Source organism: Bombina bombina, chromosome 3 (assembly GCF_027579735.1).
Source record: "Bombina bombina isolate aBomBom1 chromosome 3, aBomBom1.pri, whole genome shotgun sequence".
Classification (NCBI taxonomy): Eukaryota; Metazoa; Chordata; class Amphibia; order Anura; family Bombinatoridae; genus Bombina; species Bombina bombina.
Genome location: NC_069501.1, coordinates 966,605,810 through 966,624,303, shown reverse-complemented (window position 1 = coordinate 966,624,303; position 18,494 = coordinate 966,605,810). Strand labels below are relative to the sequence as shown.

At 39.6% G+C, this 18,494-nt stretch overlaps 1 protein-coding gene across 1 annotated transcript in view; it reads right to left on the bottom strand.

Annotated features, from left to right (window-relative positions):
* The window catches only part of ACVRL1 (activin A receptor like type 1), a 256,334-nt gene that overhangs the window by 99,723 nt on the left and 138,117 nt on the right, over positions 1-18,494 (bottom strand). The window contains exons 7-8 of the mRNA XM_053708027.1: positions 12,235-12,510; positions 11,450-11,647 (exon numbers count right to left, since the gene is read on the bottom strand). Coding sequence (XP_053564002.1) covers positions 11,450-11,647; positions 12,235-12,510 — 474 coding nt within the window. The remainder of the gene's footprint in view (positions 1-11,449; positions 11,648-12,234; positions 12,511-18,494) is intronic.

Below are 18,494 nucleotides of genomic sequence, written 5' to 3'. Positions count from 1 at the left end.
GTCTGATCTGAATGGATATGTAGCTGAGTGAGTACCTGCAAGGCCATGTGTCTGATCTGAATGGATATGTAGCTGACAGAGTACCTGCAAGGCCATGTGTCTGATCTGAATGGATATGTAGCTGACAGAGTACCTGCAAGGCCATGTGTCTGATCTGAATGGATATGTAGCTGACAGAGTACCTGCAAGGCCATGTGTCTGACCTGAATGGATATGTAACTGACTGAGTACCTGCAAGGCCATGTGTCTGATCTGAATGGATATGTAGCTGAGTGAGTACCTGCAAGGCCATGTGTCTGATCTGAATGGATATGTAGCTGACAGAATACCTGCAAGGCCATGTGTCTGATCTGAATGGATATGTACCTGAGTGAGTACCTGCAAGGCCATGTGTCTGATCTGAATGGATATGTAGCTGAGTGAGTACCTGTAAGGCCATGTGTCTGATCTGAATGGATATGCAGCTGAGTGAGTACCTGCAAGGCCATGTGTCTGATCTGAATGGATATGTAGCTGAGTGAGTACCTGCAAGGCAACATGTGTCTGATCTGAATGGAAATGTAGCTAACAGAATACCTGCAAGGCCATGTGTCTGATCTGAATGGATATGTAGCTGACTGAGTACCTGCAAGGCCATGTGTCTGATCTGAATGGATATGTAGCTGAGTGAATACCTGCAAGGCCATGTGTCTGATCTGAATAGATATGTAGCTGAGTGAGTACCCTCAAGGCCATGTGTCTGATCTGAATGGATATATAGCTGAGTGAGTACCTGCAAGGCCATGTGTCTGATCTGAATGGATATGTAGCTGAGTGAGTACCTGCAAGGCCATGTGTCTGATCTGAATGGATATGTAGCTGAGTGAGTACCTGCAAGGCCATGTGTCTGATCTGAATGGATATGTAGCTGACAGAATACCTGCAAGGCCATGTGTCTGATCTGAATGGATATGTAGCTGAGTGAGTACCTGCAAGGCCATGTGTCTGATCTGAATGGATATGTAGCTGACAGAGTACCTGCAAGGCCATGTGTCTGATCTGAATGGATATGTAGCTGAGTGAGTAGCTGCAAGGCCATGTGTCTGATCTGAATGGATATGTAGCTGACAGAATACCTGCAAGGCCATGTGTCTGATCTGAATGGATATGTAGCTGAGTGAGTACCTGCAAGGCCATGTGTCTGATCTGAATGGATATGTAGCTGACTGAGTACCTGCAAGGCAACATGTGTCTGATCTGAATGGATATGTAACTGACAGAATACCTGCAAGGCCATGTGTCTGATCTGAATGGATATATAGCTGACAGAATACCTGCAAGGCCATGTGTCTGATCTGAATGGATATGTAGCTGAGTGAGTACCTGCAAGGCCATGTGTCTGATCTGAATGGATATGTAGCAGACAGAGTACCTGCAAGGCCATGTGTCTGATCTGAATGGATATGTAGCTGAGTGAGTACCTGCAAGGCCATGTGTCTGATCTGAATGGATATGTAGCTGAGTGAGTACCTGCAAGGCCATGTGTCTGATCTGAATGGATATGTAGCTGACAGAGTACCTGCAAGGCCATGTGTCTGATCTGAATGGATATGTAGCTGACAGAGTACCTGCAAGGCCATGTGTCTGACCTGAATGGATATGTAACTGACTGAGTACCTGCAAGGCCATGTGTCTGATCTGAATGGATATGTAGCTGAGTGAGTACCTGCAAGGCCATGTGTCTGATCTGAATGGATATGTAGCTGACAGAATACCTGCAAGGCCATGTGTCTGATCTGAATGGATATGTACCTGAGTGAGTACCTGCAAGGCCATGTGTCTGATCTGAATGGATATGTAGCTGAGTGAGTACCTGTAAGGCCATGTGTCTGATCTGAATGGATATGCAGCTGAGTGAGTACCTGCAAGGCCATGTGTCTGATCTGAATGGATATGTAACTGACAGAGTACCTGCAAGGCCATGTGTCTGATCTGAATGGATATGTAGCTGAGTACCTGCAAGGCAACATGTGTCTGATCTGAATGGAAATGTAGCTGACTGAGTACCTGCAAGGCCATGTGTCTGATCTGAATGGAAATGTAGCTAACAGAATACCTGCAAGGCCATGTGTCTGATCTGAATGGATATGTAGCTGACTGAGTACCTGCAAGGCCATGTGTCTGATCTGAATGGATATGTAGCTGAGTGAGTACCTGCAAGGCCATGTGTCTGATCTGAATAGATATGTAGCTGAGTGAGTACCCTCAAGGCCATGTGTCTGATCTGAATGGATATATAGCTGACAGAGTACCTGCAAGGCCATGTGTCTGATCTGAATGGATATGTAGCTGAGTGAGTACCTGCAAGGCAACATGTGTCTGATCTGAATGGATATGTAGCTGACAGAATACCTGCAAGGCCATGTGTCTGATCTGAATGGATATGTAGCTGAGTGAGTACCTGCAAGGCCATGTGTCTGATCTGAATGGATATGTAGCTGACTGAGTACCTGCAAGGCAACATGTGTCTGATCTGAATGGATATGTAGCTGACAGAATACCTGCAAGGCCATGTGTCTGATCTGAATGGATATGTAGCTGAGTGAGTACCTGCAAGGCCATGTGTCTGATCTGAATGGATATGTAGCTGACTGAGTACCTGCAAGGCAACATGTGTCTGATCTGAATGGATATGTAACTGACAGAATACCTGCAAGGCCATGTGTCTGATCTGAATGGATATATAGCTGACAGAATACCTGCAAGGCCATGTGTCTGATCTGAATGGATATGTAGCTGAGTGAGTACCTGCAAGGCCATGTGTCTGATCTGAATGGATATGTAGCTGAGTGAGTAGCTGCAAGGCCATGTGTCTGATCTGAATGGATATGTAGCTGACAGAATACCTGCAAGGCCATGTGTCTGATCTGAATGGATGTGTAGCTGATTGAGTACCTGCAAGGCCATGTGTCTGATCTCAATGGATATGTAGCTGACAGAGTACCTGCAAGGCCATGTGTCTGATCTGAATGGATATGTAGCTGAGTGAGTACCTGCAAGGCCATGTGTCTGATCTGAATGGATATGTAGCTGACAGAGTACTTGCAAGGCCATGTGTCTGATCTGAATGGATATGTAGCTGACAGAGTACCTGCAAGGCCATGTGTCTGATCTGAATGGATATGTAGATGACAGAGTACCTGCAAGGCCATGTGTCTGACCTGAATGGATATGTAACTGACTGAGTACCTGCAAGGCCATGTGTCTGATCTGAATGGATATGTAGCTGAGTGAGTACCTGCAAGGCCATGTGTCTGATCTGAATGGATATGTAGCTGACAGAATACCTGCAAGGCCATGTGTCTGATCTGAATGGATATGTACCTGAGTGAGTACCTGCAAGGCCATGTGTCTGATCTGAATGGATATGTAGCTGAGTGAGTACCTGTAAGGCCATGTGTCTGATCTGAATGGATATGCAGCTGAGTGAGTACCTGCAAGGCCATGTGTCTGATCTGAATGGATATGTAGCTGACAGAGTACCTGCAAGGCCATGTGTCTGACCTGAATGGATATGTAACTGAGTACCTGCAAGGCCATGTGTCTGATCTGAATGGATATGTAGCTGAGTGAGTACCTGCAAGGCCATGTGTCTGATCTGAATGGATATGTAGCTGACAGAATACCTGCAAGGCCATGTGTCTGATCTGAATGGATATGTACCTGAGTGAGTACCTGCAAGGCCATGTGTCTGATCTGAATGGATATGTAGCTGAGTGAGTACCTGTAAGGCCATGTGTCTGATCTGAATGGATATGTAGCTGAGTGAGTAGCTGCAAGGCCATGTGTCTGATCTGAATAGATATGTAGCTGAGTACCTACAAGGCCATGTGTCTGATCTGAATGGATATGTAGCTGACAGAGTACCTGCAAGGCCATGTGTCTGAACTGAATGGATATGTAGCTGAGTGACTACCTGCAAGGCAACATGTGTCTGATCTGAATGGAAATGTAGCTAACAGAATACCTGAAAGGCCATGTGTCTGATCTGAATGGATATGTAGCTGAGTACCTGCAAGGCCATGTGTCTGATCTGAATGGATATGTAGCTGAGTGAGTACCTGCAAGGCCATGTGTCTGATCTGAATGGATATGTAGCTGACAGAGTACCTGCAAGGCCATGTGTCTGACCTGAATGGATATGTAACTGACTGAGTACCTGCAAGGCCATGTGTCTGATCTGAATGGATATGTAGCTGAGTGAGTACCTGCAAGGCCATGTGTCTGATCTGAATGGATATGTAGCTGACAGAATACCTGCAAGGCCATGTGTCTGATCTGAATGGATATGTACCTGAGTGAGTACCTGCAAGGCCATGTGTCTGATCTGAATGGATATGTAGCTGAGTGAGTACCTGTAAGGCCATGTGTCTGATCTGAATGGATATGTAGCTGAGTGAGTAGCTGCAAGGCCATGTGTCTGATCTGAATAGATATGTAGCTGAGTACCTACAAGGCCATGTGTCTGATCTGAATGGATATGTAGCTGACAGAGTACCTGCAAGGCCATGTGTCTGATCTGAATGGATATGTAGCTGAGTGAGTAGCTGCAAGGCCATGTGTCTGATCTGAATAGATATGTAGCTGAGTACCTACAAGGCCATGTGTCTGAACTGAATGGATATGTAGCTGAGTGACTACCTGCAAGGCAACATGTGTCTGATCTGAATGGAAATGTAGCTAACAGAATACCTGAAAGGCCATGTGTCTGATCTGAATGGATATGTAGCTGAGTGAGTACCTGCAAGGCCATGTGTCTGATCTGAATAGATATGTAGCTGAGTGAGTACCTGCAAGGCAACATGTGTCTGATCTGAATGGATATGTAGCTGACAGAATACCTGCAAGGCCATGTGTCTGATCTGAATGGATATGTAGCTGACTGAATACCTGCAAGGCAACATGTGTCTGATCTGAACGGATATGTAACTGACAGAATACCTGCAAGGCCATGTGTCTGATCTGAATGGATATGTAGCTGAGTGAGTACCTGCAAGGCCATGTGTCTGATCTGAATGGATATGTAGCTGACAGAGTACCTGCAAGGCAACGTGTCTGATCTGAATGGATATGTAACTGACAGAATACCTGCAAGGCCATGTGTCTGATCTGAATGGATATGTAGCTGACTGAATACCTGCAAGGCAACATGTGTCTGATCTGAACGGATATGTAACTGACAGAATACCTGCAAGGCCATGTGTCTGATCTGAATGGATATGTAGCTGAGTGAGTAGCTGCAAGGCCATGTGTATGATCTGAATGGATATGTAGCTGAGTGAGTACCTGCAAGGCCATGTGTCTGATCTGAATGGATATGTAGCTGAGTGAGTAGCTGCAAGGCCATGTGTCTGATCTGAATGGATATGTAGCTGAGTGAGTACCTGCAAGGCCATGTGTCTGATCTGAATGGATATCTAGCTGAGTGAGTACCTGCAAGGCCATGTGTCTGATCTGAATGGATACGTAGCTGAGTGAGTACCTGCAAAGCCATATGTCTGATCTGAATGGATATGTAGCTGAGTGAGTAGCTGCAAGGCCATGTGTCTGATCTGAATGGATATGTAGCTGAGTGAGTAGCTGCAAGGCCATGTGTCTGATCTGAATGGATATGTAGCTGAGTGAGTACCTACAAGGCCATGTGTCTGATCTGAATGGATATGTAGCTGACAGAGTACCTGCAAGGCCATGTGTCTGATCTGAATGGATATGTAACTGACAGAGTACCTGCAAGGCCATGTATCTGATCTGAATGGATATGTAGCTGAGTGAGTAGCTGCAAGGCCATGTGTCTGATCTGAATGGATATGTAGCTGACTGAGTACCTGCAAGGCAACATGTGTCTGATCTGAATGGATATGTAACTGAGTGAGTACCTGCAAGGCCATGTGTCTGATCTGAATGGATATGTAGCTGAGTGAGTAGCTGCAAGGCCATGTGTCTGATCTGAATGGATATGTAACTGAGTGAGTACCTACAAGGCCATGTGTCTGATCTGAATGGATATATAACTGAATGAGTACCTGCAAGGCAACATGTGTCTGATCTGAATGGATATGTAACTGAGTGAGTACCTGCAAGGCAACATGTGTCTGATCTGAATGGATATGTAGCTGAATGAGTACCTGCAAGGCAACATGTGTCTGATCTGAATGGATATGTAGCTGAGTGAGTACCTGCAAGGCAACATGTGTCTGATCTGAATGGATATATAGCTGACAGAATACCTGCAAGGCCATGTGTCTGATCTGAATGGATATGTAGTTGAATGAGTACCTGCAAGGCCATGTGTCTGATCCGAATGGATATGTAGCTGACAGAGTACCTGCAAGGCAACATGTGTCTGATCTGAATGGATATGTAACTGACTGAGTACCTGCAAGGCAACATGTGTCTGATCTGAATGGATATATAGCTGAGTGAGTAGCTGCAAGGCCATGTGTCTGATCTGAATTGATATGTAGCTGAGTGAGTACCTGCAAGGCCATGTGTCTGATCTGAATGGATATGTAGCTGAGTGAGTAGCTTCAAGGCCATGTGTCTGATCTGAATGGATATGTAGCTGAGTGAGTACCTGCAAGGCCATGTGTCTGATCTGAATGGATATGTAGCTGAGTGAGTACCTGCAAGGCCATGTGTCTGATCTGAATGGATATGTAGCTGAGTGAGTACCTGCAAGGTCATGTGTCTGATCTGAATGGATATGTAGCTGAGTGAGTAGCTGCAAGGCCATGTGTCTGATCTGAATGGATATGTAGCTGAGTGAGTACCTGCAAGGCCATGTGTCTGATCTGAATGGATATGTAGCTGAGTGAGTACCTGCAAGGCCATGTTTTTGATCTGAATTGATATGTAGCTGAGTGAGTACCTGCAAGGCCATGTGTCTGATCTGAATGGATATGTAGCTGAGTGAGTACCTGCAAGGTCATGTGTCTGATCTGAATGGATATGTAGCTGAGTGAGTAGCTGCAAGGCCATGTGTCTGATCTGAATGGATATGTAGCTGAGTGAGTACCTGCAAGGCCATGTGTCTGATCTGAATGGATATGCAGCTGAGTGAGTACCTGCAAGGCCATGTGTCTGATCTGAATGGATATGTAGCTGAGTGAGTACCTGCAAGGCCATGTGTCTGATCTGAATGGATATGTAGCTGAGTGAGTACCTGCAAGGCCATGTGTCTGATCTGAATGGATATGTAGCCGAGTGAGTACCTGCAAGGCCATGTGTCTGATCTGAATGGATATGTAGCCGAGTGAGTACCTGCAAGGCCATGTGTCTGATCTGAATGGATATGTAGCCGAGTGAGTAGCTGCAAGGCCATGTGTCTGATCTGAATGGATATATAGCTGACAGAGTACCTGCAAGGCCATGTGTCTGATATTAATGGATATATAGCTGAGTGAGTACCTACAAGTCCATGTGTCTGATCTGAATGGATATGTGGCTGAGTGAGTACCTGCAATGCCATGTGCCTGATCTGAATGGATATGTGGCTGACAGAGTACCTGCAAGGCCATGTGTCTGATCTGAATGGATATATAGCTGACAGAGTACCTGCAAGGCCATGTGTCTGATCTGAATGGGTATATAGCTGACAGAGTACCTGCAAGGCCATGTGTCTGATCTGAATGGATATATAGCTGACAGAGTACCTGCAAGGCCATGTGTCTGATCTGAATGGGTATATAGCTGACAGAGTACCTGCAAGGCTTTGGAGTCGGATATTATGTGATGCTGTCAGAAGGGCACCACAGATCTGACCTATGTGGGTATCTGAGAGAGTAGATGCAGGCAAGTGGTCTCATATGATGTGATGGACAGTGAGTCTGCAGGGTAAGGGGTCTGATCCCATATGTGAGTGACAGGTGTAAGGACTATAGTTCTGTTTTGAAGTCTGATGTCTGGAGGTCTGATTGCTTTACATTTTAATTTTTTATGTTCACCTCACTCACTATAACAACAGAGGGACAAGGCACATAATGTCACAGATGCCACATTACCAAGATCAAGCATGTATCTCATTCGCTGCCAGATGAGTTAAAGGCAGCGCAGTTCATATCTGTCCATATATCTATTTATCTACTTTTCAATAGATAAATAGATAGATTTCCATAAGTGTCAGCTCATTCTAAAAGTTCCCAGCAATGAAAGTTCACAACACAATTGATGAAAGTTGCACAAAAGAATAATAGATGAGAGGGAGAGGAGCATCTCTAAGAATGTAAGAGAATAATGTATTCAGTTCCCATCTGTCCCGTGTAATGCTCATTATAGATAATGATGTCGCAGACAGGAGGGCTCAGTGAAATGTGTTTAGCCTCTTTGAGCAGCACACTCTTTAGTGGCACAGCTGTTGTTATAATTACACTAGTTTGTGTGACGCACCCACAGCAGAGGACTTCTGCATATTCTATTACTTTTATGCTGTTGTAGATTAGTTCATTTGGCCACAAGGAGCAGATTGTGTCTATAGTGAGCTTTAGACTGGTGTTTTCTGAGGACAAGTTATTGAGCTTTGTGAGATGGACTACACCCCGGGTCATTAAATGACCACTAAACACAGTAGAAGATCATAATTAATAAATGTGTAATAAAAAAGGCAACAAATACAAAAGCACTTAGTTTGAAATTCAAAAGAGTAGTAGATTTTTTTCAAAGTTAGTTTAATTTTCCTTTCCTCTGCATCATGTGACATCCATCAGCCAATCACAAAATGCATATACTGTATGTATATTCTGTGAAGTCTTGCACACGCTCAGTAGGAACTGGTGCCTCAGAAAGTGTGTATACAAAGAGTGTGCACATTTAGAAAATGGAAGTGAATTAAAAAGTTGTTTTAAATTGTGCTTAATTTTGACTTTAGTGCTCATTTAAGGATATAGGCTCATCACCAGAAGAATAGCAACATATTAGTATTCAAACACTGACGAGATGTGCTGTTTACTTTATTGTCCATGTAAGAGCATGAACAGGGACAGAAGGGGAATAAACTCATTATTCCTTCACATACTATTAGTCCTCTCTCCTTTTAATTTCCTTCTTGTATCTTTTTTTGCACTGAGCTTTTGTATTATTAAAATTTTGCCCTCTAATAAAAGCTTTTGTTACTCCAACGTCATATAAAAATGAATGAAATACTTTAGTGCTCATTAATAGCAGCACTGCTGAAAGAGCGTGATCATGCATTATAAATATAGAATTCTACAGTCTAAAACATATTATTGTAACCTTTTGTTTTAAATAAGACTGCAGTTTTACAAATACACTCAGTAGATATTAAATATATTTTAATGTCAGCTTCACAACACCCCTATGCTTAAAGAAATAGTAAACACCAAAAATGTTATCGTTTAAAAAGATAGATAATCTTCTTATTTACCATTTCCCAGTTTTGCATAACCAATACTGTTATAGAAATATACTTTTTACCTCTGTAATTACCTTGTAAGCTTCTGCAGACTGCCTCCTTATCTCAGATCTTTTGACAGACTTGCATTTCAGACAATTAGTGCTGACTCTTAAATAACTTCACGTGCGTGAGCACAGTGTTATCTATATGAAACACATAAACTAACGCCCTCTATCTGTCAAATGCATACAGAGGAGAGGCGGCCTTCAAAGGCTTAAAAATTAGCATATGAGCCTACCTAGGTTTAGCTTTCAACTAAGATTAACAAGAGAACAAAGCACATTTGATGATAAAAGTAAATTAGAAAGTTGTTTAAAATTACATGCCCTATCTGAATCATTAAAGTTTAATTTTGACTTTTCTTTCCCTTTAAGGAAATACACAAATAAAACGCACAGGACAAGAAAATGCGATATATATATATATATATATATATATATATATATATATATATATATATATATATATATATATATATATATATATATTATGTAAAGCTATTAAACTAGATTAATAGGTAATTTCTTACAATTTGTGAAATTTGAAATTCAGGTCGACTCATGATATTAGAATTAAGTTTATATTTTAGTGCAATAAAAAAATATTAATTGACAAGTATAGAAATGTATTTTTAGTATGCAGGTACCAAATAAATACTATGATACTGAAAGTTCCCTCAATTCTATGAGTTTCTTATGATATACCTGACAAGGGATACTATTTCTGGCCCTTAAAGTGAAAGTAAAGTAAAAAATTTAACTTTCATTATTCAGAGAGAACATGCATTTTAAGCAACTTTCCAAATTACCTCTATTATATAATTTCCTTCATTCTCTTTCTGTGTTGAAAAGCATATCTAGGTGGGCTCAGGTGTAGCAATGCACGACTGGGAGCTAGCTTCTGATTGGTGGCTGTACATATATGCTTCTTGTCATTAGCTCACCCTATACGTTCAGCTAGCTCCAAGTAGCGTGCTGCTGCTCCTTTAACCAAAGATACCAAGAGAATGAAGCACATTTGCTAACATAAGAAAATTGGAAAGTTGTTTAAGTTTATGCTTTGTCTGAATCGTGAAAAAATATTGGGTCCCTTTAAGTGTAGAATACTCCCAACATTACATTTTCTAATGTATAGATTCATCTTTCCAGAGTATTTAAGATATAGAAGCTAAGTGCTCTTAATTTGTATTTTATTTCTAATTATGGTATTACATTTGCAGTTGAATACATTAATCGAATAAAGAGGCTCTCTTTTTACGCATAACATCATAACGAAATCTTAAGGAAAGGGAAATAGGTATTCAATCTTCAATGGTGAAACAACATGAAAAACATTATCTTCCCTTCGTAAAACTAACTAAAGTGACTTTCCTAAAGAACAGCAGCCTTCCCCATTCTCTCTTACAAATGAAAGGCCAAAAGCCAGGACAAAGGAAACAATTGGTCAAGACCAAGTCTCAGCTCCACCTGAAAGAGGGTATTGTGTAATATGGGACAAAGATTTGCAAACCTCTTACTTTTATATAGAAGTGACAGTTGTTAGTATTAATACATATTCTATAAAAAATGAACTGGGAAATTGGGTGAAAATGTATGTGGCCTGTAAGTCCTCAATATCAACCCCTGGCATTGTGCATTTAGCAACTTACCCCCAGCGAATATATTATTATTTTAATAGCAAGACATGGAAGCAGAGTGGAATAGTTAATCAATTCCTATGTAAACTAATCTAAAATGAATAACAAATATACAATCTTGTTTATAAGATGCACTACATTTAGGCCTAGTGTCTTCAGGTTCTTCTCTCCACATATACAATAATTACATTTTACTTTATTTAGAAAAACATTTTAGTCTATGTACAGTTTGAAACGAAAACGTTCAGAAAATATTAAACAGCCTTTTACTGATTCTGAGAATAATCATTGCCTTTGTTTTCTCTTCATTCATGCAACACAATTTTATACAACATATTTAATTAGCCCTGAGGATATCTACTCACCATTAATTACTGTTCTCCTGCAGACCTCCCATAACACCAATCCATAGGCCCACAGATCCGTTTGTTTGTAAGATTCAAATGAGTCTGTTCGTATGGTTTCATCAAGGACCTCAGGAGCCATATAGCGTTTTGTGCCAACTCTTGGATTGTTACCAATATCCAGGTAATCACCATTCTGAGAATGCATCACAGCCAGACCTAATTTGATTTACAACCAAAACATGATACGTTTAATTTGTTAATATTTGCTTCTTTTTTTTAAAAACCTGACAAATGCATTATAAATGCTTATAAGTTTGCTGAATGCTAATAAGCTAGCTAGGAACTCATGAACAGAGAGAGAATAAAGCAGATTGTTGAAAAACACATTGATTGGTATTCCATTATTTGAACCCCATCATATATCAAGCAGTACGTAAATGCTGCCCTCTGATGATACATCTCCAGCATTGCGATATAACCTCTTCCCCTGTAAATCTTGCTTCTTTTGTCAAGGAGTGAAATCATGGAAATGTACACGGTAATGTAGCAGAAGTCATTTACTAAGGGGAGGACTCTAGAGATGCCAAGAAGAACAGTAAGCAGGTAGCAAGAGTCACCTTGTCTGGAAGCCAAACAAAAGGAAATATGTAATAATAGAAGGAAAGAGATGAGGAAATGATACATTGGGCGTTACCAAACCATGCCTCAGAACAATAGGGAGAAAAAGTGTAGAAATGTGAGATAATCATCGGTGCTACTTCTCAATCACACACAACACGCTGCCTCTGTTTAATAATACTCACCTAGATCAGCAATGCAGCATTGCTTATTTGATTTCACCAGGATATTTCTACTCTTAAGGTCTCTGTGTGCTATTGCAGGTTTTCCCTGGGTTCCAAATATCTCCACATGGAGATGCACTAAGCCAAAAATGATGGAAACTGCCAGCTCCAAACAACTGATAGAATCTAATGTAGTCCTTTGCAGATAGTCATACAGTGACCCATTGTCATGGTAATGAGTGATCAGCCATAACTGAGTGCTGGAATTTCTAGATGTCATATCTGAGGCAATAAACCCTGCAAAAGAAAATTAAACATTGCATTGACAAATAAAGTTTATTAATCTGTTGGCTGAAAGAGAGTTGTATATATACTTTTCTATATACTATTCTCAGAACTTTAAATGCAACCTGCTGACATATCAAGGCTAACCTCGCTACATATATTTCCCTAATTGGCTTTAACTGATAACAGCTGCAATGTACTTTATACTAACATTATGTCCATTTCTAGTCTTGCCTGCTGACTATACCCAGAATGGCTCTTCCTAATAAGGCAATGGACGGTGGAGTTTGGTTATTGAAAAGCAATTGCAGTAAAAATAATGATGATTTGTTTAGATTTGGCTATATATTATTCTAGAACAGCAATGGCTAACATTGGTAGATGTTTTGGAACTACATTTCCCTTGATGCTCAAGTAGACTACCGAGTGCCTAAGTATCATGGGAAATGTAGTTTGAAACATCTAGGGTGCCAAGGTTAGCATCACTGTTAAAGAGCAATACAACAGAAATGTCTTAGAATTACAAACTGTTTTCTGTCCCATTAAGGGATAAACTAGAACTCATATGCTGTAAGAATATTTTGAAAAACACATTAAAGGGACACTGAACCCAATTTTTTTTCTTTTGTGATTCAGATAGAATGCAATTTTAAGCAACTTTCTAATTTACTCCTATTATCAAATTGTCTTCATTCTCTTGGTATCTTTATTTGAAATTCAAGAATGTAAGTTTAGATGCCGGCCTATTTTTGGTGAACAACCTGGGTTGTTCTTGCCGATTGGTGGATAAATTCATCCAACAATAAACAAGTGCTTTCCATGGTTCTGAACCAAAAAAATAGCTTAGATGCGTTCTTTTTTCAAATAAAGAAAGCAAGAGAACGAAGAAAAAATGATATTAGGATAAATTAGAAAGTTGCTTAAAATTGCATGCTCTATCTGAATCACGAAAGAAAAAAATTGGGTTCAGTGTCCCTTTAAGTAAATAGACAACAGACAAGTAAACAAGAAGATGATGTTTTCACATAAATCATGTATTTATTTAGGGTAATTGGGCATACAGTTCTCTTAATCAGATCACAATCTAAATACTTCTGAAATCTCTAGTTGCAAAGCTGCCAGATTGCGGATTTAAAAGAGCTTCATTATGAAGAACATTTTCTTCTTATATGGCAACCCGACTCTAGGAAGCTATAGAATGTAAGCTTTTTGGAACAGTGTCATTCTCCTCTTTTATCAGTTTCTATCTAACATCTATTTTTCAACACTATATAATATATTGTATGACAAAATGATCATGTACTCAGCACTGTGGATTACTGTGGCAATTTGCAAAGAAAAGCTAATAATAAAAGGAAATGAGACATGGAACACTATGAGCATCTGTTTATGTTTGACTCATTGTGGTAACTGCAGGTATGCAGCGTCCCAAAGGATTGTTTATATCTAGTCTGGTAATTCCCATAATATTGCAATTATAGGAATTAGTTGTACTTGGATAATTTATTTTGAGCATTTACGCAATGAAAATGAATTATATATAAGTATTCCCAGTAGAGTAAATGAAAAGTCAACTTATTGTTTTATTACAAAATAAAATAGATTTTTAGTAATAGTCTTCTCTCATTCAATTGTCTAATAACATTAATCTTATATTTAATAATACATAGTGTTTTTTTAATATAATTTAATGATAAAGCGCATGTAATGTCATGTTTTTTTTATATATGTGGCTAATAAGGAAAACTCCAACAAATTTCTGTTGGTGGAAAACCAACCAGGCAAAAAAAACTAAAACATTTTAGTATGCACTTTTTTTAATTAAAGAAAAGAAACAAAATGACTTTAATAAAGGAAGTGAAAGTGACAGTGTGCTCATGAAAAGCAGAAATGAAGTATGTTAAAATATGTTTTTGTATGAAACACAAAGCTTTTTGCAATCAATTTTAAAACGATGCAGAAATGTGTGTTTCTAACCACTGTTGGTAAAGATGCCTCAATCCTAAAAGAAAAACTTTTTTTTTTATAGAGCACAGAACCCTGTATTTAAAAAAAGAAGCTATTAACAGTATTTTGAATTTCCAAACTGGAACAAATACAATGTACAAAGGACTACATTTAATAAATGTATTTTCTTTATTGCCACCTAGTGGCAGGCTAATATAACCTGCTAATGAAAGGGATATGAAGCCAAAAACAGTTATTTAGTGATTCAGATAGAGAATACAATTTAAAAAATGTTTCCAATTTACTTCTATTATCAAATTTGCTTCATTCCCATGGTATTCTTTGTTGAAGCACTATGTGACAGTAATTAGTGCGGCCAACTAGTGCTCTTGCAAATTGATAACGTGCACACTCTTGAGCTTACATCTCTGCTTTTCAATAAAAGATCAATTGTTTAAATTTCTTACGGATAGATTACGAGTTTTGCATTATGAGTGAAAAAGCTTCATAACACTGCTTTTTCACTACCGCTGGTATTACGAGTTTTGCAGGTATATCTGTACCGCACACTTTTTTGTCCGTAACGCAACGTAACTACCGCAGCTTTCAAAAAGTCATTTTTCAATGGGACTGCCACAGCACTGGTATTACGAGTTTGCCTGTCAGGCCAAAATGTGAGCGGTACAGCCCATAACTACAAGATCCATACCGTAAACTGAAAGTCAGTAGTTATGGCTTTTATGTTACAAAGCCGTAGCATAAAACTCATAACTAAAGTGCTAAAAAGTAAACTAACACCCATAAACTACCTATTAACCCCTAAAACGAGGCCCTCTCGCATCTCAAACACTAAAATAAAATTATTAAACCCTAATCTGCCGCTACGGACATCGCCGCCACTATAATAAACATATTAACCCCCTAAACCGCCGCACTCCCGCATTGTAAACACTAGTTAAATATTATTAACCCCTAATCTGCTGTCCCTAACATCGCCGCAACCTACATTACTGTTATTAACCCCTAATATGCTGCCCCCAAAATCGCCGCCACTATACTAAAGTTATGAACCCCTAAACCTAACACTTAGTGTAACCCTAACACCCACTAACTTTAATATAATTAAAATAAATCTAAATAAAAATTACTATCATTAACTAAATAATTCCTATTTAAAAATAAATACCTATAAAATAAACCCTAAGCTAGCTACAATATAACTAATAGTTACATTGTAGCTATCTTAGGTTTTATTTTTATTTTACAGGCAAGTTTGTATTTATTTTTACTAGGTAGATTAGTTAGTAAATAGTTATTAACGATTTACTATTTAGTTAAAATAAATACAAATGTACCTGTAAAATAAAACCTAACCTGTCTTACATTAACACCTAACCTTACACTACAATTAAATAAATTACATTAATTAAATACAATTAACTAAATTACAAAAAAAAACTCTCTAAATTACACAAAATAAAAAAGAAATGATCAAATATTTAAACTAATTACACCTAATCTAATAGCCTTATCAAAATAAAAAAGCCCCCCAAAATAAAAAAAAACCCCTATCCTAAACTAAACTGCCAAAAGCCCTTAAAAGGGCCTTTTGCAGGGCATTGCCCCAAAGAAATCAGCTCTTTTACCTGTAAAAAAAAAATACAAACAACCCCCCCAACAGTAAAACTCACCACCCACACAACCAAACCCCCCAAATAAAATCCTATCTAAAAAAACTAAGCTCCCCATTGCCCTGAAAAGGGCATTTGGATGGGCATTGACCTTAAAAGGGCATTTAGCTCTTTTTCAGCCCAAACCCTAAGCTAAAAATAAACCCTTTAAAAAACCTAACACTAACCACCGAAGATCCACTTACAGTTTATGAAGACCGGACATCCATCCTCAACAAAGCCGGAGAAGTCTTCATCCAAGCGGACAGAAGTCATCAACAAAGCCGGGAGAAGTCTTCATCCAAGCGGCAAGAAGTGGTCCTCAAGGCGGGCAGAAGTCTTCATCCAGACGGCATCTCCATCTTCAAGACATCCGGCACGGAGCATCCTCTTCATATGGTCCCAGCCGTACACTGAAGGTTCCTTTAAATTACGTCATCTAAGATGGTGTCCCTTGAATTCCGATTGGCTGATAGAATTCTATCAGCCAATCGGAATTAAAGGTGAACAAATCCTATTGGCTGATGCAATCTATCAGCCAATCGGAATTCAAGGGACGCCATCTTGGATGATGTCATTTAAAGAAACTTTCAGTGTACGGCTGGGACCGTATGAAGAGGATGCTCCATGCCGGATATCTTGAAGATGGAGCCACTCCGTGTCGGAAGGATGAAGATAGAAGATGCCGTCTGGATGAAGACTTCTGCCCACCTTGAGGACCACTTCTTGCAGCTTGGATGAAGACTTTTCCCGGCTTTGTTGAGGACTTCTGCCCACTTGGATGAAGACTTCTCCCAGCTTTGTTGAGGATGGATGTCTGGTCTTCAAAAACTGTAAGTGATCTTCAAGGGTTAGTGTAGGAAAAATCTGATTGGCTGATTGAATCAGCCAATCAGATTCAAGTTCAATCCGATTGGCTGATCCAATCAGTCAATCAGATTGAGCTTGCATTCTATTGGCTGATCGGAACAGCCAATAGAATGCAAGCTCAATCTGATTGGCTGATTGGATCAGCCAATCAGATTAATTTTTCCTACCTTAATTCCGACTGGCTGATAGAATCCTATCAGCCAATCGGAATTCGAGGGACGCCATCTTGGATGACGTCACTTAAAGGAACCTTCATTCGTCGGGAGTTGCCAGAAGAAGAGGATGGATCCGCGTCGGCTGCTTCAAGATGGTCCTGCTCCGCGCCGGATGGATGAAGATAGAAGACGCCGCCTGGATGAACTTGTCTACCGGTCCAGATGTCCTCTTCTTGCCGGATAGGATGAAGACTTCGGACCCTCTTCTGGACGGATTGGTGATACCCGGCATGGTGAAGATAAGGTAGGGAGATCTTCAGGGGCTTAGTGTTAGGTTTTTTAAGGGGTGTTTGGGTTAGATTAGGGGTATGTGGGTAGTGGGTTGTAATGTTGGGGGGGGTATTGTATGTTTTTTTAAATGCAAAAGAGCTGTTTTCTTTGGGGCATGCCCCGCAAAAGGCACTTTTAAGGGCTGGTAAGATAAAAGAGCTGTTAACTTTTTATTTTAGAATAGGGTAGGGCATTTTTTTATTTTGGGGGGCTTTGTTATTTTTTTAGGGGACTTAGAGTAGGTGTAATTAGTTTAAAATTCTTGTAATCTTTTTTTATTTTTTGTAATTTAGTGTTTGTTTGTTTTTGTAATTTAGTTTAGTTTATTTAATTGTAGATAATTGTAGATAGTTTATTTAATTAATTTAATGATAGTGTAGTGTTAGGTTTAATTGTAACTTAGGTTAGGATTTATTTTGTAATTATTTTAACTAGGTAACTATTAAATAGTTATTAACTATTTAATAGCTATTGTACCTGGTTAAAATAAATACAAAGTTGCCTGTAAAATAAATATTAATCCTAAAATAGCTACAATATAATTATTATTTATATTGTAGCTATATTAGGGTTTATTTTACAGGTAAGTATTTAGATTTACATAGGAATAATTTATTTAATAAGATTTATTATATTTCGTTAGCTTTAAATTATATTTAACTTAGAGGGGTGTTAGGGTTAGACTTAGCTTTAGGGGTTAATACATTTATTAGGGTAGCGGTGAGGTCCGGTTGGCAGATTAGGGGTTAATACTTGAAGTTAGGTGTCGGCGATGTTAGGGAGGACAGATTAGGGGTTAATACTATTTATTATAGGGTTTGCGAGGCGGGAGTGAGGCGGATTAGGGGTTAATAAATTTATTATAGTAGCGGTGAGGTCCGGTCGGCAGATTAGGGGTTAATAAGTGTAGGTAGGTGGCGGCGACGTTGGGGGCGGCAGATTAGAGGTTAATAAATATAATATAGGGGTCGGCGGTGTTAGGGGCAGCAGATTAGGGGTACATAGGGATAACGTAGGTTGCGGC